This window comes from Scylla paramamosain, chromosome 8, assembly GCF_035594125.1.
Source record: "Scylla paramamosain isolate STU-SP2022 chromosome 8, ASM3559412v1, whole genome shotgun sequence".
Classification (NCBI taxonomy): Eukaryota; Metazoa; Arthropoda; class Malacostraca; order Decapoda; family Portunidae; genus Scylla; species Scylla paramamosain.
In genome coordinates this window covers 21,854,061-21,876,482 of record NC_087158.1, presented here as the reverse complement: position 1 = coordinate 21,876,482, position 22,422 = coordinate 21,854,061, and the positions used below count along the sequence as shown (strand labels likewise).

General features: G+C 45.9%; 1 protein-coding gene across 2 annotated transcripts; it reads left to right on the top strand.

Annotated features, from left to right (window-relative positions):
- Window positions 1-322: 322 nt before the first annotated feature.
- LOC135102951 (uncharacterized) lies at window positions 323-21,090 on the top strand. 2 transcript variants are annotated; one of them, XM_064008684.1, is made up of 13 exons: window positions 323-428; window positions 7,193-7,246; window positions 10,390-10,583; window positions 10,933-10,990; window positions 11,433-11,574; window positions 12,381-12,478; window positions 13,135-13,233; window positions 13,831-13,915; window positions 14,290-14,386; window positions 14,478-14,647; window positions 15,651-15,808; window positions 16,287-16,425; window positions 17,979-21,090. In XM_064008684.1, the coding sequence occupies exons 1-13, from the start codon at window positions 418-420 to the stop codon at window positions 19,806-19,808; spliced, it is 3,135 nt and encodes a 1,044-aa protein (XP_063864754.1). In that variant the 5' UTR covers window positions 323-417; the 3' UTR covers window positions 19,809-21,090. The 2 variants fall into 2 exon arrangements, with proteins under 2 accessions (XP_063864754.1, XP_063864755.1); XM_064008685.1 differs by lacking the exons at window positions 323-428; window positions 7,193-7,246 and adding an exon at window positions 8,948-9,097.
- The last annotated feature ends 1,332 nt before the right edge of the window (window positions 21,091-22,422 follow it).

Here is a 22,422-nt window from a genome sequence, read left to right as displayed (position 1 = left end):
GGAGGACCGCAGGTATGTCGTACCAAGAGTCCATACCCTGGCAGGACAGGTGATACTCGCAGAGAAGTAACAGAGGGGTGAGTACTCCACCTTGTGTGAGCCTGTGCTTGTATGTATGTCTGTGAAAAACCTTAGACTTTTCGTAGTTTTGTAGGATAAGATTAGCTCCGTATCTTATGAGTCATACATAATCACACACATGTATCACATATTCCAGGTAAATGTTCCAATGAACTAAAAAAAAAGCTTGTTTATCACATTAGTACGTGGCTGGCTTGTTCAAGAAGCATGGTTACGGTACGACACTCTGGGCCGTCCTGGGGCCCCAAGCACTCCCCCCATCTCCACCCCTGGACACCTGGGCACGCTGAGCGGTTGTGCTGATGCGGCGGGAGCAGCACTTCTCTCACAGCAGCCATGGACGAGAGGTGAGTGCCGGCAGCGGGGCGCGCGTAGCCTGAACGGGATAACATAACTTTAGTTCTTTAATAAGACAACCCTCCTGTCTTGCTTTTCTTGACGAGACAAACGGAAGCTGTACGTCTGATGGGCGCGGCGTGTCCTTTGTGGCAACGAGAACACCTATTGTTTTGGGGTGTTAGGCTTCTTTTGGTGGTATTCATTCAGGATTTTTCCCTCTACCTACTCGTGATGACTTCCCGCACGGTGCTTGTGGCTCTGTGTAAGGGGCTGGGAGGGGCAGGTGTGGACCGCTGCTAGAAAGAAAAAGCTCGCAGTTTATCACGTGAGAAATACAATATACGTGACTACTTATTTCATTATCGAGATCAGTATATAAGTGAGTGAACCTACCTGCATTCTTAATACTCGTGTGATGCTGTTTTCCGCACGTGGCGCCTGAAATAGTGACAGCAGATTGTGAAGGGGAGATGTATTTATTAATGGGACGATTAGGATTACGATTAGGATACCTCCAGAGTATTTCATCTCAGATGTTATCGTCATCATCACCATCATCATCGTCATCGTCATTTTTTCTTTCTTCTTCTTCTTCTTCTTCTTCTTCTTCTTCTTCTTCTTCTTCTTCTTCTTCTTCTTCTTCTTCTTCTTCTTCTTCTTTCTCTTCTTCTTCTTCTTCCTCCTCCTCCTCCTCCTCCTCCTCTTTCTCTTCGAAAAAAAGATAGATAGATAGATAAATAGATAGATAGATAGATAGATAGATAGAGAGAGAGAGAGAGAGAGAGAGAGAGAGAGAGAGAGAGAGAGAGAGAGAGAGAGAGAGAGAGAGAGAGAGAGAGAGAGAGAGAGAAAGTATGTATGTGTGTGTAAGAGTAACAAAGTCAACAAATACTGAAGCAAGTCACACCTTCACTTGCGACTTGACCGCGTAACCTGAGATAGTCCTTTTAATTCATCCCTTTAAGGTGAGGCGTGCAGGTGAATGCGTAGCCGTAACACCCACGCACACCCACACCCCCCTTGCCGAGACACACTTACGCGCGTGTAGGTGTAACAAGTGCAAGTGTCCGCCCCCTCCCTCCCCCCTATCCAGTACCACTCCCTCTTGTTTTACCCTCTGTTTATTCCCAAATAGGAAGAAAGATAAGCAAAGCAAGGCCAAAAAAAAATCCGTCAGTCTGTTGGCACCGTTAGCTTGTTTGTATTTTTTGTATGGTAGAGAGACGTAAGGTTTGTCTGTTCTCAGCTGGTGGTGGTGGTGGTGGTGGTGGTGGTGGTGCGGGTACTGTCAAATCATTCTGTTAGTTAGTCATTGTCTTATTATTAATTAACCACATCTGGTGATCTTTTTTTCCCCCTCCGGCGTAGTTAAGATTAAGTTGGAGAATGGTATAAAAAAAGAGAAAAAACTAAATAACTTGGTGATATTAATTAGCGTCTTTGGTCCCCGAGGTTAATTCCAGTCCAAGTTAATTGTCAGCGTAGGTCTTTTTTTCTGTAATGCAACAACAACAGACAACAATAACAAAAATAAATTCCAAGGTGATATGTTTTTTATGTACATGCGTCACATTTCCCCATCCTGTCTTCCTGTTCGCACTGACTTGACGCGTGAGCCTCGCCTCCTCCTCCTCCTCCTCCTCCTGCATCGGCAATGGCCACCAATAATTTCCCTCTTAACCAACCGCCAGTCACAGCGCGGGAATGTGAAGGGAAAGGAAGTGATGTGGATTCTTTCTTAAACCTCTTCATTACTGTAGATGAACTTCCAAACACAACAAGATCACCTTTCATTAATCAGAATAGAGTAGATGAATATACAGCTGGGAGTGAATAACTAAAGATTATTTATTGATTCTCTCATCACGAAGATCATGATCCTAAACTTAAATCTTTAATGGTGGTGGTAAAGACAAATAACTACATTTACGTACGTGTCTTTAATACATCCGAACATTTAAAGTTCTTCAGATATTAGAAAAAAAAAAAAAATTGGGTCCAGAATAAAACTATACTGATGCCGTGCTACAGAACGGTTGGGTATTAAGGGAAGTGACCTTACCCTACTAATTTCCAGACAGTGTTTATTTGTGGGCCAAATGTGATGCCTTTTCAAATCGTGATCTACACAATTGAAGGATCAGCGGTGGAATTAATGGACTGAATGAATCAAAACCCAACTTAAACCAATCTAACCAAACCCTCGGATGAAGATGCCAATGTTACTTCAGTATTATCCGAAAGGGTTAAGCCACCCACCGCATCTTATAGGCAGTGTTGTCCCGAGGCAGAGGGCGTCGACGGTCCTTTTAAGGTATGCTGCTACACGCCCGTCACGCCTCACCTTCCTAGCAGCAGCGCTCGCCCGTCCGCCCGCCTGCCCGCGCCTCCTTCTACCCACGCCTCGCCGCCGCCTTCTCTTCCTTCTACACCACTCACACGTGTTCATCGCCATTCACGTCGTGTCCTCCATCCTCCTTTGCCTGTCCTTCGTGGCCGCGGGAGGAAAATTTGCCTTGTCTCCCTCCTGACAGTCATTCTGGTGCTTGAGTTATGTTTCCTTCTGACTGTAAAGGTGGTGTTTTCCTCTTTCATACACTCCATTGCTTTGCTTCTTTCCTCCTTTTCCTCTGTTTCACTTTTCCCGTTTTCGTCACTTCCCTCCTCACTTTCCATGCCTTTCTCCTTCCTCTTTCTCTCTTCATTTCTCTTTGCTCCACTCCTTCCATCCCCTATTCCTTCCTCTCTCTTCTCTGTTGCTGCTTCTGTCTGTTCATTCCTCTGTGGCCCTCCTCAGCATATTTCCATCCACCTTCTCATTCCCCATGCTTCTCTCTGTTCGTAATATCCCTTCCTTCCTCTTTACGCCGCCTCCTCCCTTTCATTCCTCCTCTCATCCCTCGCCCCCAAGAAGGCTAAGAAGGCAAGCAGGTCTACATCTGCTTGCCTGCTGCCCCTTCTCTCCATAAACAATGGCTCAAGTAATTTTGCTTGAAGAGAAACCTGTTTTTTTTTTTTTCCCTCTCACTGTATACATTTCCAAGCAAGTCCTGAGGCCACGTACGCGTCTGTCTAACAACTTTCGGTACAGAGAGAGAGAGAGAGAGAGAGAGAGAGAGAGAGAGAGAGAGAGAGAGAGAGAGAGAGAGAGATTTTACTTTTATTATGGTTTAAAAAAAAAGTAATCTGACTGGTTCGTCATCTTCCTGCCTTCCTGCACGCAACTTCTTCCGGTCAGACGCAAACCGCAGGACTGTTTTATTGCCTGTAAGTTTTGAGAGAGAGACGTGGCGGTGGAGAGGGAAGCGGCAGCGGCGGTGGGAGTAACGGTGATGCATCATTTGGACAGTGGAGGCGAAAGGGAGGCTTAGATGCGTGTTCTTTTTACAACGCCAGTGAGTGAGAGGACCAGCTGCTCACTCTTAGCATTTCCGAATCCTCGCTCTCATCGGCATTTGTTGTGAGGCTCCAAAGGGCAGGCTCTTACGTGGCACATAACACGCTACGCTTCACCTTAGGTCTCCTCCCACTGCACTTTGTTGAAGTAGTTCTGCAGGAAAAAAATGTGTTTATTAATGCCATGCTCACCTTTACCGTCCCACTAACATGTCACGAAGCAATCTGGCAAAGTACATGATGTCCAGTAAAAAATCTGCTACCTTGTGAGATGGAGGGTAGGAGGCGCGGACAGGTGTTGGGCCGGAAGGGGCAGACATGGGGTGGGTGGCCAGGGTTAGGCAGCAGGTGCAGTGGTGGTGGTGGGGTGCAAAATATAACTATCATTATATCTCGTTCAGTTTGGTGTGGAGGCATGTCAGGGGTTCCCGGGCTGAGGAGGGGCATTGGTGTGTGTGTGCGTGTGTGTGTGTGTGTGTGTGTGTGTGTGTGTGTGTGACATTGACATTGAGGTTGCAGCCAAGGTGAACCACAAAGGAAATTCTTGCATGAAGATACATATTCTGCTTAAGACGTAATAGGATAGCCATTGACCTGTGTGTGTGCGTGTGCGTGTGCGTGTGTGTGTGTGTTTGGTAGAGATGATAATCTTATTTTCTATTTACTGTCTATTTTTTTTTCCTTTTTTCCTTTCTTGGCTTTCCTCTGTTTGCTCTCCATGCTCTCTTCAGCTCAGTTTGTCAGCTACAGTATGCCACGTGTGTGTGTAACTGTCCCATCTCTGCGGCCTATCAACACAGCGTAAAGTCAAGGATAGGATTTCTTTCAATGACGACCACTTTTTAACGCATCTCTCTAAGTACTAATTTCCTTTCTATCTCTTCGTCACATATTCTATCCAAATCCCTCACCTAGTTTGGGTCATCGGGCATTTCCTCGCATCGTACCTATCACAGGGACTTAACCTTCACTATATGACTGAAGTATTTCCGGATATTCTCTATCAGTCATCGCCTTCGCAGCCTCATTTATATGTTGTACTAAGCCTCTTCGTAAAACATGACCTTGTGTTTCAGTAACGAGCGTAATGGTTTAATGAGGTAGGGGTCATAATAGACATCTTATCTGCATCACTTCCCATACTTTCCACGCCAAGCACTGCGCTTTCGTGGCTCAGGGACAGGAAGAGCCAATGGGGAGGTAGGAAGTGGAGAGAGTGAGGCGTAAGCTGCGTTACTATGAAAGGGAAAGTCCCCCGCTAAGACACTCTCTCCTCCCCACCCATCCTGACCTTCACGGCGCTCAGGGCAAGGCGTGGCATTCCAAGCTTTGGCTTCTGACTCGGGCGTGTTATCGTGCTTGTGGCTTTGTAGTCCTAAAGTGATCGTGGAGGATTAGACAAATGCCGTAAATCTTGTTATCGTGGCAATGAAGTGATAAAAACTACCCGCTCCCATAATTAGATTATGAAAGTGCAACGTAGTTTGGTATTTTCCGTCTCTTTTATGCGCCTGTTTGTCGCCTTGCTGTTCTCTGAAGCGGTTCCTGACAGTATGCTCTGTACAAAAGAATTAAAACGGGAATACAATAACAAAAGTTTTCACTGGAATAACACCTATATGTTACCTGATTGATGGCCGATCCTGTTTAGCTTACAGCGCAACAACATCCTGAGGTAGGATGAGAGTCGGGGAGGTCAAGGAGGTTCAATGTCATCCAGGGTCGCCGCACTGCTCCCTCAGGGCGAGGGACGGGCGGTGATCCGCCTCCTCCCCGCTGTGCTCGTGCGTCAGGCAGCGGTGCGCGTCACGTTGCGGGGCAGAATCAAGGGGCGGCCTCCGTGACGGAAATGTCGTGTGTATGTTTACCCAAGGAAAGACAAATGACGGCTCTACGCGACGATTAAGGTGGAGGATAAGTGTGACCTGCGTCAGGCTTCGAGGATTTGTCAGGATTATGTTGTTTTAGGGGTGGTTCTCGGCCCGTGCCCCGTCACCACCTTCCCCGCCTTTTGGCTGCTGTCTTGGGGCTCGGCTCTAACCTGTTTAGCCATAAGGTCTTGAACGATCATCACTTTACTTCTTTATCATGGTTTATCCTTTCTCTCTCTCTCTCTCTCTCTCTCTCTCTCTCTCTCTCTCTCTCTCTCTCTCTCTCTCTCTCTCTCATCTCCCGTCGCTCCCTCCCTTCGCCGCGTGCCTGAGGGCTAGCGGTGGAGTGGCCATGACCGCTGGTGGGTCGTTGCCTTGCCGCTCGGGACGTCCAGCCACCTATAACTGCCAACCTCCTCCATTCCTTCCTCTTCGCCACACATCCTCCCTTTGTCTCCTCCATCCTAACACTACTGCATCTTTTATCGGACGTCCCTCTGTGGTGGCGCCTCTCCGCGCCTCTGCTCGTCGTCTCTTGAGTAACACAACATTTCTCGACCGCTGGACACTGGAAAGTCCCTCGGCTCGCCCCTTCACGCCTGCCCCCACGCACCACTGTCACCGCCGCCTGTCTCCACCACCTTCTCCCCGCCCACTCGCCACCACCTCTCCGTATCATTGCCAACTCTTCCGTCCTTAAGTCACCCCCACACACCACTCCTTTCACTCTCTCGGTCCCGGGCGTCGCCATCCTATCACTCCCAAAATATTGCAACTGTAACCTTCACCTACACTGCAGACTTGTCAAAACACCTTCTGCTTTTACGTCTTGCTCTCGTTTCCAGCTTGAAGGAATGTCAATTCATGTCAGTCGGTGAAAAGAATGACTTATTACGTCTGATGTTTGATAGATAACATAATGCATTTTTTTATAGATAATAATGTCTAGGATTGCTAAGTGCGTTTTTCTTATGTTAACATTTACATATTTTTAATGGGAGAAGGAAAAAAAGTCGTGCTTATCATGACCTGACATGCATGGAAGGAAGAGGACTTTTTTTTCACTTGTTTTTTTAAGAACGAAGGTATAGTGGGTGAAAATATTGAGCGGGACGTGACCTGAAATGTCGAGGCAAAAAAGAAGAATGAGGTAACGTTGAGGAAGAAGCGAAAGTTGTACGCAAACACGAGAGAGAGAGAGAGAGAGAGAGAGAGAGAGAGAGAGAGAGAGAGAGAGAGAGAGAGAGAGAGAGAGAGAGAGAAACAGGGAAGTTGTTTAAATCTCTCCCTCTCTCTCTCTCTCTCTCTCTCTCTCTCTCTCTCTCTCTCTCTCTCTCTCTCTCTCTCTCTCTCTGTTATTAACAAGATCTCCCGAAAGAATCGGTGTTCAATTATTGAGTATTAATTTTAATTTTTTTTGCATTATTCTCAATTATTATTATTGTTATTATTATTATTATTATTATTATTATTATTATTATTATTATTATTATTATTATTTACAGGTGGAGAATGTATGTTCTGGCGCTGGCGGTAGCTGTGTGCGCGACCTCCGTAAGGTAAGAGTGTGTGTGTGTGTGTGTGTGTGTGTGTGTGTGAGTGTGTGTGTGTGTGTGTAAAAATGAACACCTGACGGGAAATACCACCAAAGTCTTTCAAGGAACATACAATATCCGGTAACGTCACGTGGTGTTAAAACTTCACCAGAAAATAATTACGTACAACAATTATTTCTTTTCCATACGATAATCACTCGTGCACCGAAAGAATTCTGCATCCCTGGAGACTTTCAGTTGTACTTAACCCACTGACTGCTAATGGTAATATTCTATCTGCGTAACCATGAGCAATTTTACTAACTGGAGTTTAGGTATCCACTAAGAAGGTTTGCTAGATACTCGATAATCTTTCAAAATTTATAACCTAAATCTGCACAAAACTATTTTATTAAACTGAGGAGCCTGAGCAGTCAAAGGGTTAAAGATGCATTCGAGAAGAGGAAGAATAAGAATAAGAATAAGAATAATAATAATAAGAAGAAAATGAAGAAGAAAAGGTGGAGGTGGAGGGGGAGGATAGGAACAAGAAGCAGAGACCACAAGGTAGCATTTCAGGACTATAAAAAACGTGAAGGGAGCGAACTTGTTGCAGGAAAACAAGAAAGCAGTAGGTGGAGGCGAAATAATGTGAAGGCGAAAAACCCAGCAGCATATTATTACATGGAGACAAATTACGTGTTGTATTTTGTAAACATGAAGAACGACAACACTGTGAAGGAAGGGGAGAGTCACATCACGCTTTTAGGATTCAAGGAAGGATGAGTAAAGAAATAAGGAAACCAAGTGATTGTCATGAATATACAACTTTATGCTTCTCCTTGACCTCTTACCCTCTCTCTCTCTCTCTCTCTCTCTCTCTCTCTCTCTCTCTCTCTCTCTCTCTCTCTCTACGAAACCAGGTCGGATATGTCTCTTTCTCTACATCAACAGTTTCCTTCTTCTCTTCGATGTCTTCCAACCCTGACCTTTCCATTTGAAGGTATTATTGGTTTGAGTTCTTAGTGTCAGTGGCAAGCTTGGCGCGTCTAGTACATCTATGAGCCAAACTTTCTCTGTACCTTCTGTTCGTATGACTCACAAGATTGCAGGAAAATAGAATGTTTCCCTTATTCTTTATTGTTTTCAAATTTTACGGCTTCTTAACTTTACCATTGCATCCTGTGTCTGAAATGAAAACGCAGATATTAAATACTATCTCTACTACTACCTCTCTCTCTCTCTCTCTCTCTCTCTCTCTCTCTCTCTCTCCTAAATGCGGCGAGAAGCAAGTCAGGGTTATGAGGCGCTGTCACACACAAGACCACCAAGCGCCAAGCACCTCACCGCCAACACCTTCACTTGCCGCCTGACATTCTAAGGACACGCGTCACTTTTTTTCTTCATTAACTCCTCACGTTTTATAATATTTTTTTTTCTCGCTGTGGGACAAGACAATCATGTAAACTCGCTGAACCTGCTGGCGTCGACATAATCACCCTAGGAGGAAGAGAGGGAGAGTCTGGCAGCGCGGTGCAGTCTGAGTGAGCCTCGTGCTCCCTTGTAGGGTAAAATACATCGATTTGTTTAGCGGCACAGGAAGAGGGGGTGCACGGAGCAAAACTCATTAGAATCCCCAAAACAAAGCAACACGTCCATTATAAAGATGACGAGGGACGTGGTAATTGCATCCTTAAGTCTAGGAGGATGATAAACCTGTCGCGGGGAAGGTTAATCGTCTGTGTCGGCATGTGACTGGGGGAGAGGTAGTAGTTGTTTTGCTGTTCCTCCCGGCGGCGACGTGTCAGTATTTGCTCCTCTAGATTTGCGGTAATCGTCCGACTGACATCCGAGAGCTTCCTGCATGGGCGACATGTGAGTCTTTGCAGTCTGGCCGGGGTGTGGATTGGTAGGATAGTGGAAGAGTGAAGACCCTGTAATGTTATGAACCGTATATTGCTGCGCATGTGTGTGTGTGTGTGTGGGTGTGGGTGTGTGTATCTGAACAGGTGGTGAATTCTCGTGTCCCGTTGCTCATACTTCTCCGAACACTTGTCTACGTGCCTCCCATCACTGTTTACAGCAACACACATCAGCCAAGGCTCGTAAGGACGGAATTGGGACGTGCTGGCAGGCTGGGTGCATCAGTGTGCGGCGTTCCCATCTTATCAGGAAGGGTTAGCGATAAGGGAGCCTGTGGAGCCTGTCAGTTTGGCGATAACAATGACATGACATGCAACTTAAAGACGACTGTTGTGTTGTACTGCGATGTTGATGTGATTGGTGTGTGTGTGTGTGTGTGTGTGTGTGTGTGTGTGTGTGTGTGTGTGTGTGGGTGTGTGTGTATGTCCTATGGTCAGTTGTAAGTACGTAGATAATCATGTCACTAAATAAAAAGATCTAAAAACTAAAAGCACGAACGGACTGATATGTTACCCGATACACAGACAAGAGGCACAAATAAGAAGTATTACACACATGAGTGCCACGTTACATGCAGAGTGATAAACGTCTACACTCTCCAAATAAAACAGCTTCCCTAATTCTTACTGAACCCACTCCGTAATGAACGAGAAACTCTGCACCTGTCCGTTCCCATCACGACCTAACAATATTCCTGTCAGTATTGATCGGACGGCATGGACAGGGTACTTATTCCCAATTCTACATTGTTCATTGATCAATCCTACACAACGTTATTTACACTGATGCAGGGATACTTGTCGATAAGGAGCACTGTAATTCTGTCTTAATTCTACCCTCGTGCTCAGAATCATAAGAGGCTCACATCAGTGACTTCGCAGCTCATAATGTATTAGTCCAGTGTTACGTGATGGTTCATGGCACAAGAAACGTAAACAAGGTCTCGGCTTAACTAACTTTCTAAATTTATACCTTTAGTACAACACACACACACACACACACACACACACACACACACACACACACACACACACACATAAAAAAAAAAATAAATGAATTGTGCGTACGTGGCAAATACGCCAACGAATTCAAAGTAAATGATAATAGTATCGAAAGACAAACACAGCGATACTCCAACTTGATTCAATCCTGTAAAAACACCACTAGGTAGGAACAGTTACACACGAGCACTTGCTTCACCTGCTGACTGATGTGGTGGTGACGGCGGTGTTGTGCTGTTACAGGGCGACCCTCGACTTCAGCATTGACACCACATGGAACGGCGGCGCCCTTGACCACACGCCCGTCAAGTTCAGCCTTTCCGCCAGCCCCGACCAGCAGCACCTCCTCCTCAACATCACGGCGCCCTTCTTCAACGACCCACCTGCCCCTCCGGGAACCCCTGGCCAGCCCTTCTATGGTCTGTGGGAGTACGAAGGTGAGAGAGAGAGAGAGAGAGAGAGAGAGAGAGAGAGAGAGAGAGAGAGAGAGAGAGAGAGAGAGAGAGAGAGAGAGAGAGATTGTTGTAAAAGGTAAAGCGTGACTGTTCTGTTTTGTTTATTTTATTTATTTATATATTTTACGTATTATAATTCAAACAATTAGTAAACTTTATGCTAATATATGCTCAGTGTATGCGTGCATTGTTGTTTTTGTTGTTGTTGTTGTTGTTGTCGTTGTTGTTGTTGTTGCTATAGATAACCAGCACATGGACAATAATTCTAACTTTTATTTCTCCCTGCCACCCACTTCCCTTCTTTCCTCCCTTTCTTCTTTCTTCTCCGCAGTGATGGAAGCGTTTTTCCTCAACAATGCCAACCAGTACCTCGAGGTTGAGGTTTGCCCGTGAGTATTTGCCCCTCCCACAACACCCTGCCTCCCACCACAGCATCCTACCTTCTCCACAGCACCCTGCCTTCCCCACAGCACCCTGCCTTCCCCACAGCATCCTGCCTCACCCACAGTACCCTGCCTCCTACCATAACACCCTGCCTCCTACCACAGCACCCTGCCTCCTACCACAGCACCCTGCCTCCCCCACAACACCCTGCCTCCTCCACAACACCCTGCCTACCTCTCAACACCCTGCCTCCCACCACAACACCCTGCCTCCCACCACAACACCCTGCCTCCCACCACAACACCCTGCCTCCCACACATCACTCCTCCCCATACTGCTTCCCTCACAACACCCTGCCTTAAAGTACAGTGATATAAACGAGCACCCAGTTCACAGCATCATCCTTACAAGCACAGCGTAACGCGTGTGTTGGTGGATGCGTTACAGGTGGGGTCAGCACATCGTGTTGCTGCTGAGTGGCCAGCGGGTCACCGTGCGTCATTCCCTGCAGATGAAGGTCGAGACGCACATAGGTGTGAACACATGGACAGGCTCAGCGGCCATCCCCGTCACCTACCTGCCCGAGAGGGTGAGTGTGTCTGTCCTCAACACCTGTCTGGTTGCCACGGCCTGGTGTGTTCTGACACCCTTTCTCACTGACTGCACTTTGCTTTTTTGTATTCTCTCTCTGTCTGTATTTTTTTTCTTTCGATGTTTTGTTCTGCCCGTACACCAGTATATATATATATATATATATATATATATATATATATATATATATATATATATATATATATATATATATATATATATATATATATATATATATATATATATATATATAATCTTTTTCGCTGTTTTTTTCTGTTCATATACCAGTAGTGAAGATTTGTTGGCTAAAATACTCTCTCTCTATTTTTTCCCTTATTTTTCCCTGTTTTTTGTCCATGTACCAGTAGCGAAGATTTGCTGGCTAAAAATACATCCTTCAGGCTGATAATCTAAACAAACAGGATTTTTTGTTACATGTTGTATTCCCACTTTTATGCTGTTATATCTCTTAAGATCTCCCCTTTTTTTTCCGTCTCTCCTCGTACGTTCTCTCGCGTCATCAAGGAATATAGAATCCTACGTCACTGCGCTTCATCACTTTCATTTGCTTCCTTCTCCTCACCTCACCTCTTCCTTTCCCTTGTCCTCACCTCACCTAAGCTCTTTTTTTTATTGTTCCTTAACCTCACTTCACTTTCCTTCACATTCCTTCACCTCAACGCGTATGTTTCCCTCGCTTCACCTCTCCTTTTCTTCTCTTTCGGCACCTACCCCCGTCACCTCTCTCTCTCTCCTTCCTTTTCCTCCTCTCCCTCCCTCATCTCGCCTCTCTCCGCCCTCCAGGTTACCTTGTTCAACGCCTACGCCATCCACGGGTCAGACGCGGATCGTGTGTACGAAAGTTTGTATCCGGCTCCCAGCACGGCGCCCAACCCAGACTTGTACGTACTCACTCACTCACTCATATGTACTTGTGTGTGTGTGTGTGTGTGTGTGTGTGTGTGTGTGTGTGTTTTGGGGGGTGAACCGACTAAGTTTATTGTACTACGAACTTGTCTTTCCCCCCCTCCTCTCTCTCTCTCTCTCTCTCTCTCTCTCTCTCTCTCTCTCTCTCTCTCTCTCTCTCTCTCTCTCTCTCTCTCTCTCTCTCTGTCCTTGTCTTTCTCTAGCCTTCGAAGATGATTGATGGTTACAAAGGATGCCAAAGCAAACATTATCTAAACCACACACATACACACACAGACACACACACACACACACACACAAAAACATGTTACTTTGATAAACACACGCTATATTTTCTGGCGTGAGAAAGACACAGTATGCACAGCGTATTAGAAAAAAAAAAACATTTAATTTGTATTTACGTGATAACCTGTGATGTACGACTGTCTGTATGCACTTCATTACCTTCTCATGTACGGTGTTTCTTATGTAAGAGAATCACTGTCTTAGGGCAACAAAAATAACGAAAAAGTCCCAATGAGATGCCAGTCCCCGAAGAAAAGTCAAAAGGGATAATCCAGAATAAGAGTGATTACAACTTTGAAAGGACTGGTTAAGTTATTCATGTTTTCTTTTCTCTCCCCTTTGCCAGCCACGCTCTGGAGTACTTCAAGCCTATTGACCTCTCCAGCATCCTCCCCACGCAGGCCGAGGACCCCATGAGTCAGCTGTGGATGGACTCCCTGCAGGGGTGAGTGGATCCTGGTGGGTGGAGGAGAACAGTTAGGCAGATATTTTCATGCCTCTGTAACCTCATCTGATATGGGTTCTCCTTCACCGCTGGAATCCGGGCGGCTACTTGGGACATTTAGAATAATCTCTTTTATGTAAGAATTGTATGAGATTGGAGACTTTCACACCGGGAATTTTACAGGATACAATATATAAATCTGATTTTTAATAGAGTAGCCATTAAATTTAATAGCATCATCTAATCCGAGTTCAAATAGGAAGCTAAAAAAGGGCATCGGTTTGAGAGTTGAGCTTGATGAAATGTTGTGCTGAAAGCTTGGAATATAATTTCAAGACAGTGCTATTGGCGAAGGGAGTAATACTGTAGTTAAGGTGTCTTTACTTACTTGCAATCGTCTGGGCATACTCAGGTACAAGTGTCTTACTATAATCAGCAGTCAAAGGATGTGGTGTTTCTATTAAGGTCCTCACTATATTTAACTTTCTTCTTTTTAATTATGTTTATGCTTTTTCCCTATTTGTACAGTGTAGTATTTCGCATGTGTCTGCAATCTGAAGAAACCTGTGATGATATTTACATTGTTTTTTCTGCCAGACTGTTCCGTTACGACATCGCCACCACCTGGAACGACCAGCCGCTGTCCACCCCTCTGGTTGAAATCACCCTGCAAGGCTTTGAGGTGCGTGGGGTGTGTGTGGGGGAGGGAGAGGAGTGTGTGTTCTGACGTGTATGTGTGGAGAGGTGTGGGGGGAGGGAGAGGAGTGTGTTCTGAAGTGTATGTGTGGTGGGTGTGGGGGAGGGAGAGGAGTGTGTGTTGATTGATTTGATTTGATTAGTTTATTGCACGACAAAGCGTCAATCCTGAATACTTAACAAGGAATAACAAGTGATATGCGCAAAGCAGTATTAAATAGATGACATTAAACATATAAATCTAAGAGAAGTTGTGAAAAACAAAATCAAATTAAAATTGTGTATATATGCTAGTGTTTAGCTCTGTCTGTGTGTGTGTGTGTGTGTGTCCGGCCTTGACCTCACCTGCTGTTCCCTCAGGCTGGCGTGGAGATGAACGTGACGGCGCCGTTCTACAATGATCCCGCTCCTCCAGGCACCCCCGGCAAGCCCTTCTACGGCCTCTGGGACTACGAAGGTCAGTCAGTTGCTCAAGGTAACCATACGTATAGTCGTGTGTCGTGGTGGCTTCCCTCCCTTGGCGTGCTAATGTTGTCCTCGCCTTGCAGTGGTGGAGATGTTCTTCCTCAACAAGAATGACGAGTACCTGGAGGTGGAGTTGGGGCCGTGGGGACAACACCTGCTGCTGCTCCTTCAGGGGGAGAGGAACCCCATCAGACATTCCCTGCCTCTGGACTACATCATCACGGAGAGGACTGACCCTGTGGGGAATAAGCCAGTGAGTGGGGGACGGGGAAGAGAGGGAAAGGGAGAGGGGAGTTTATGTCCTGCAGGCTGACAGGTGCTGGATCTTGCATGATACGATGCTCTTCGTCACTAGGAAAAAAATAATGACAAAAAACAAGAAATATCCCCCATTAAGAAGAAAAAGAAGAAGACTGGCAAGACAGAAATTATTGCCTTCTCATGCATCTAATGTACAGTGATATATCATTATTGCATTACAACTTGTGTGTTTTTATGCGTGAGAGGGAGACAGACCAGGGGCACTAAAAAAAATAAATAAATAAAATGCCCCTTTCCAACACCTACAAAAAAAAAAAAGACTGATTTACTGCTCTGAAAAAAAAAAAAAAAAAAAAAAAAAAAAAAAAAAAAAAAAAAAAAAAATATATATATATATATATATATATATATATATATATATATATATATATATATATATATATATATATATATATATATATATATATATATATATAATCTATAAATATATCGGAGACAGAGGCCAATTTAGTGAAGAGTTGCTGCCTCACCTCTGGGCAAGCTGTGAGCCTGAGCGAGGCAACAAAAAGTGAAGGAATGCAATGTCACTATCACAGCGGGTATTATCACTTTACATTATGACGTTCTGCAATGTTTTTTTTTGTGGTGATACTAGACAAGTTCAATTATGGCAAGATGCAGACCAGACAGTGTGTTGTAAAGTGCAGAGCGCAAACTGGTCTGATATGAGAGAGAGAGAGAGAGAGAGAGAGAGAGAGAGAGAGAGAGAGAGAGAGAGAGAGAGAGAGAGAGAGAGAGAGAGAGATTCTGACCTTGAAAGAACATTAATGCTCCTGTGCCTATGAAAACGTGTGTGTGTGTGTGTGTGTGTGTGTGTAAGAGAGAAAGACAGAGAGGCACAAAGAAGATCAAGTGACAACATCCAGGAGGCAAGTAAAGAAATGAGTGCAGTAAAAGACATCATGACGCCTTCCTAACCTTCCTTCCTTCCGCAGGGACAGTGGAAGGGGTCCGCCATGATCCCCCCGGGCTACTTCCCCCCCAACGTGACCCTCATGAACGCCTATGCCATCCACGGGACAGACAAGGACAGGCAGTACCAGGCGCTGTACCCTGCACCACACGACGACCCACTCTACCCTAACCCTGACTTGTGAGTGTGTGTGTGTGTGTGTGTGTGTGTGTGTGTGTGTGTGTGTGTGTGTGTGTGTGTGTGTGTGTGTGTGTGTATTATGTTTTGTCCAATCACTTGTTTTTTTTTTACTTTATGTATTCCGCTCTCTGTAATTCTGTAAGTTTACTTCCTCACTTCTTTACTTTTCTTGCCCTAATTATTTCTTCTTCTTCTTCTTCTTCTTCTTCTTCTTCTTCTTCTTCTTCTTCTTCTTCTTTTTCCTTCTTCTTCTTCATTTCCCCAATTCTATTACATTGTCTCCGCGTTTCTGACTGCTATTGTTATTTATTATTATTTTTTTCAGATTCCTTCTTCGGTATTTTCTCTTCAGGGTCTTCTCTGTCTGTCCTTTCCTTCGCCTAGCTCATTCACTCCCTCCCACCCTCCCTCCCTCTCTCACTCATTCACTCACTCACTCACTCACTCACTCACTCACTCTTTCGTCTCGTCTCCTCAGCCACAGACTCGATCTCTTCCGCGCCATTGACTTCGAGTTCCAGGTGAGAGACAACAAGGACTACTCCCAGGTGTGGCTGGACGCGATGGGATCAACAACGACCCCTGAAACTGAGGACGCCGCGCCAACCCCCTCGGTGGTGAGTGGCGCTTCCCTCCTGGTGGCTGCCCTGGTGGTGCTGGTGGCTGGTGATGCTATAGTAGTAGTGGTGAGTGGTGGTGGTGGTAGTGGTGGTGGTGGTGGTGGATGCGCTTCGGTAGTAGTTTTGGGTAGTTTAATTTTTCGATGCATTATTAACCATGCTGACCATTTTACACACACACATACACACACACACAGCCACACACACAAAAAGAATATCTATGCGTTTGTCTCTGAGCTTCATTTGACATAGTGGTAAGTGAGTAGGGGTGCTGCCTTGGTGGTGAGCGAATGAGCGGTGAGGGACGTGAGTGAATGGTACGGTGGTCGTGATGGTGGTGGTGGTGGTGGTGAGTGAGTGAGTAGTTTGAGGGTTGTAGTGTAAGTTAGTGAATGCTTTGGTGCTGTAAGTGAGTGAGTTATAGATAGAAGTGGTGTGGTGGCTTAGTGGTGTGGTGGCGGTGTGTGACTTGGTGGTGAAGGTGAATGAGGTGGTTGATGAATGGAAAATAACACCCCTCTTTCCATCTATTTACTTACTTGTTTATTTTTTGCCTTCATTATCTTTCAAAGTCCAGCAGTTCAGCTATATTCGTTTGAAATAGCTATTAACTTATGATCACTACCCTCTCTGTTCGTGATGCATGGTGATGAAAGGTGACATTAGGAACACTATACTAACTTTCTCTTTTTTTGTTTAGCATAGGCTGTCAAACTTGGATTACTTGGCTACTTATTAGCGGTTCCTTTTTTTTCTTACTTTTCACTCAGCATTGTCACACGGTTTTCATTCTCCTTTAGTCATATGTTCTAAGTGTATGGACTCGTTGTTTCGAAGCTTTTACTCGTGACGGTTATTATTGAGTGGTAATTCGTGTTGGCGAGTGGAGGATGGGAGATGATTACGTTAAGGAAGATGAGTATTGTTAGTGAGTCACGCTTGGAAGTAGAATGTTCAGTACAAGGTGAATAGAAAGGGTGCGACTGGTTCTCATCAGGGAGACTTTACTTGGCCATTACTGTTAAGTACTTGACGGTAAAACATTAAACAGTCATCAGAATAGTATCCCGTACATAGGTGCTAATAACGGCATTCCCTCCATTACTTCATGGGATGTGATATGTGGATATAACACCACGCAGGACTTCCACCACTAATTGCTAATTGTTGTAAGAGCTCCGAAACAATGATTTTACGTTCATTGGCTTTCTGACAATGCTGTGTGCTGCTTCTTCTGACATACTGACAGCTTTAAATGCCTGTCTTTCAGTTTCGAAGTTCACTGAGCTTTCTTGGTCATTCCGTCAATACCTGCATGATTAGTGTAGAAGTCACGTGCAGAAGTTGCTTGGTGAACCTTAAATAATGCAGGACATCACTAACCCCTACAGTAAGGCTTGGTGGCAGAGGCAGCCGGGAGTGGCGGCGGGAACGAGCTGCATGTGCATGCCTTCTCCTACATCATGTGTACGTTCGTGTGTATGATGATCATATTGATAAAGTGGCCATGTTCTGCCGGCCAAGTACGTCAAACTTTATGGAATAAACAGCCAGAGACCGAAGAGGTGATGATGACGAGCCTTGGACCACTGAGCGCCGCCCAGACTATCACCCCGGAGCCGGAGACAACCGATCCTACCACTCCAGAGCCTCAGGAGCCTGCCACCCAGCAGCCTGCTACTCCTGATACTACAGAGCCTGTACACCATGCTGGCCTGGAGTCAATACATCAGGACACTGAAGAGGAGAAAAACGTCATTATTCTTGACGACACCATCCTTCGTGAAGTGACCAACACCGAGAAACCAGAGCCCACCACGTTCACTCCAAGGTCGGTCAACACAGTTACTCCGGAGCCATCAGAAACCATTGCCGAGAACCCTACCGATCCCGTTGATACTAAGCCCACTGAAGCTGCTTCACAGGACCCAACCACACTGCCGCCCACGACTCCTGCCCCAACAACTCTTCCGGAGCCCTTGGATCCATCGACACCCACGCTGAGTCCCGAAAGAACCAGAACGGCGACACGCAGGAGACCCCACCCCCAAAGAGTGGACACTAACCAACACTCTGTTAATTTTGCCTCGCCGAACCAACCTGACCGTCCTAGACGCCGCCGCCCTGTGCCCACACCTCTGCGGGTGCGGCCAAACAGACGGGTGGTAAAACAAAAGGTCCCGTCACTGCTAGGTTTGCCCATTGAAGTCAATCTCTCCCCAGAGGATGCCTTCATAGTGGAGCACATTCTGTCTCGGCAGAACCTTGGATTCCAGAATGCTAACAATCAAGCACGGCGAAATCAACAAAATGAGCATCAGCAGTCCTTCCCACGCGATCAGCAGCTGAGCGCTTCTATAGGTCAGTTCCAGCCTCCTCGTGTTCAACAGATTCAACCTCCTCACGATCAGCAGTTCCAGCCACCACGTGATGAGCAGTTCCAGCCGCCACGTGATGAGCAATTCCAGCCACCACGTGATCAGCAATTCCAGCCGCCACGTGATGAGCAATTCCAGCCACCACGTGATCAGCAGTTCCAGCCGCCACGTGATGAGCAGTTCCAGCCGCCACGTGATGAGCAATTCCAGCCACCACGTGATCAGCAATTCCAGCCGCCACGTGATGAACAATTCCAGCCACCACGTGATCAGCAGTTCCAGCCGCCACGTGATCAGCAGTTCCAGCCGCCACGTGATGAGCAATTCCAGCCACCACGTGATCAGCAGTTCCAGCCGCCACGTGATGAGCAATTCCAGCCACCACGTGATCAGCAGTTCCAGCCGCCACGTGATGAGCAATTCCAGCCGCCACGTGATGAGCAATTCCAGCCGCCAAGTGATCAGCAATTCCAGCCGCCACGTGATCAACAGATGCAGCCACCACGTAACCAGCAGTTCCAGCCCCCTGCAAATCAGCAGTTCCAGCCACCACGTAACCAGCAGTTCCAGCCCCCTGCAGATCAACAGTTCCAGCCTCCTCGTGATCAACAGTTCCAGATTCCTCGTGAAGAGCAATTCACCGACCATAAGGAGAAGCAGCAGCAGGAGAAGCCTCAGCGTCGTCCACCCTCAGCAAGGGATGAGCAGCTCTCACCGTCGCGTGAGGGAGAGGCACCGCTGGCCGTGGAGGAGGAGATTGGCGTGCAGGAGGTGAAGGAAGTTCTCGCTTCTTTGACTGAGGGAGCCGCAGCTCTGCCGCCGCCCCACCCCATCTGCTTTTCTCCTGGCCTGGTCCCCGACGAGCATCGCTGCTGGGTGTTCCATGAGTGCGAGTTGGCGGACGGCCAGTGGCAAGTGTACTCGTGGAAGTGCATCAGAGGCCACGTGTACGATCCCGTCAGCGTGGCGTGCGTGCGAGGCAGGTGTCGGAGGCGTGGTTAAGAACGCTTGCTGAGTGACACCCTGAGTACGCCTTTCGTTGTCCCGGTGTTTCCTGAAGGGCGATAGTTTCTTCAGTGTGAGTGTGGCTCCCTCTCGGGCCTTTGCAATGTCTCTCTAGCGGCCGCAGCTTTAGAGGACTGTGTCTGTGTGACGTACGAAGACTTTCGGGGAAACTATATTCCATTTCTATATCTTTTTCCCCCTGACACTCCCGCCAAGGATTCCACAGTGAGGACGAGATTATCTCCTGTATGTCTGCTGCCTGATTGAACTTAATAATTTTTTTTTTTTGTTCGGTGTCTGAGTCACCACATGAACTACATTTTGATTGCAATACACGAGTTACAATCTGCTTTACTCCTATCCATTAAAGTATTATATATATATATATATATATATATATATATATATATATATATATATATATATATATATATATATATATATATATATATTAGAGATACTACGTAGATGTCAAATGAGATGACAATAAAGTAAGCAGTAAAACCAAACGTAAATATTTGTAAATGTTACCCATAACAGGACATTTTCTCTGGTCCAGTTCCATAACATTCAATGGGTGACTCTAATATTCTGGAGTGAATAGCTTTTAAAAATGAAATAAAATAAGAATATCGGAAACCTATTTCGTCGACATGTCCAAACAACAGGTGTACAGATGATGTGAAAATATGTAGAGAAAACTTACGAGGAGTAGTTGCGTGAGCACTTCAATTTGCTTTTCCAGATGTTTTAACGTTTTACAATGACTCCTGTAACAAATGGGTCAGATTAATATGTTGTGTGTGACAAAGAAGAGAAAACCATATGGTATATCACCAACTACCTATAGAAGTAATGAGGTATTAGAGTCCAACAGGTTTTGATGACAGCCTGTGGGGCTCAAAGCTGTAGTGGTGATTCGTGGATGGGGATTTGTAGTGCATTCCGCGAGATACATCTTACTTCAGCTTTTATTTAGTTTTCTGAGAGTTTGAGTTGCCAGGGAAAAGTATTCGTGATAGATGAGTTATGATGATTACCAGGAGTGTGTGTTGCTTTCTCCCGGCAGACTTACAATCTGCAAGGGGTCCTAAGGGAGCCCAGGCTGATGATTGTATCTTTTAAATGTGTGTGTGTGTGTGTGTGTGTAGTCACTCTTCATTAGATACAGGTAGCCTAGTTATTCTTGTTTATGTCTAATAGCAAGCACACCCTTTCACTCGCCTGTTATTGGTTGACAGCCATCTGTATGAATGTCTATAAATCTTATGCAAATTAACGTATGGACTAGTAATTTTCTCAATACTAAGAGAAATAAAAAAAAAAGAAAAAAATAATTCTTGTCTTATCTTCATTGTAACCCTACTACTATTGTGTCCTATTTAAAGTTCTATTTCCTAATGCAAGAAGCCACAATGTTGATGTATTTATCAACAAAAATGTCACTCTACTCTACCAAACCCAAATTCAAAACTTGGCAGCACAGCGACACGTCACGATGGACAGACTGCGCGGCGCAGCACACCTAGTGGCAGTCCATCACCAAGTGGCCGCGTGGTAACTGGGGATTGTGGGGGAAGTGTTTACAAGTGTGCCTCGTCTCTTGAGTGTGTGCGCGTTTCTCGTCATCCTCTTCGTCCTAGTCATTGTTCAGATCCTCGTCATCACCAGGAAGTAAGAGCGAATGGATGTGAGGTGAGTACATCCGTGTCCGGCTTGTGGGGACGGGAAAAGGACTGTGAGTGGTCATGTTGTTGATGGCTTGATGCTGCTTGGCTTGAGATGAGGTGATATGTTAGGGAGTTGGTGGAGGGTTATGAAATATGCAAGGGATCTGAGGATATGCAAATCTGTCAGACTCGTTCAAACAGGCTGTCAAACTAGTGTTGTCGAAAATGCAGTGATTATGCAATGCGTCACGATGGAGGAAAAGTTTACGTCTAGTTTACACATATTTCAACCACTAGTAGATGTAATATTTCACCCCATGCCTGGACATTTACTGGGCTAGTGAACGGGAACATTAGATGGCGAGTCTGTCTGTGAGTAATTTTTATTCGTCCCCGCGGGTTTGTTAGGCTACAAGGTGTTAATGATGACAACGCTGGTGCGAGGCGTCTTCCTGTGCAAACCTACGAGATGAAGACAGTTGGATTGGAGTCTTTCAAGGTGTTTAGTAGGAAAGGAGGTTTAGCAAATGAGGCCTTTTATTTCGTTAGTGGAGTCGGGTGATAGTGGAGAGAACAAGGCGAGTTATAACAAGCATGGCACCACCGCAAGTCTTCCCTCCCCTAGCTCCCCCTCCTTCCCTGACCCTCCCCCTCCACCTCTCCCCATGCCTTCTGCTCCATATCCCCCCTTCCCCTCTCTCCGCCTTTACGTCATTGATGGGGTGACTTTAACTAGTACTTGTGAGTAATTGGTTGTTCTGTTGTTTGTCGTGGGGGAGGAGGAGCGCTATTTGTGTTTGTACGAGTCATTCCTTAAAAACATTCTTCTTTTCCACTCAGCCTCTCCTCGCATCCACTCGACACATCCCTTCACGCCCTTTTACTTCCTTCTCACATCCCTCATATTCGCACATCCCTCCTTCCACACATTTTTCCACACA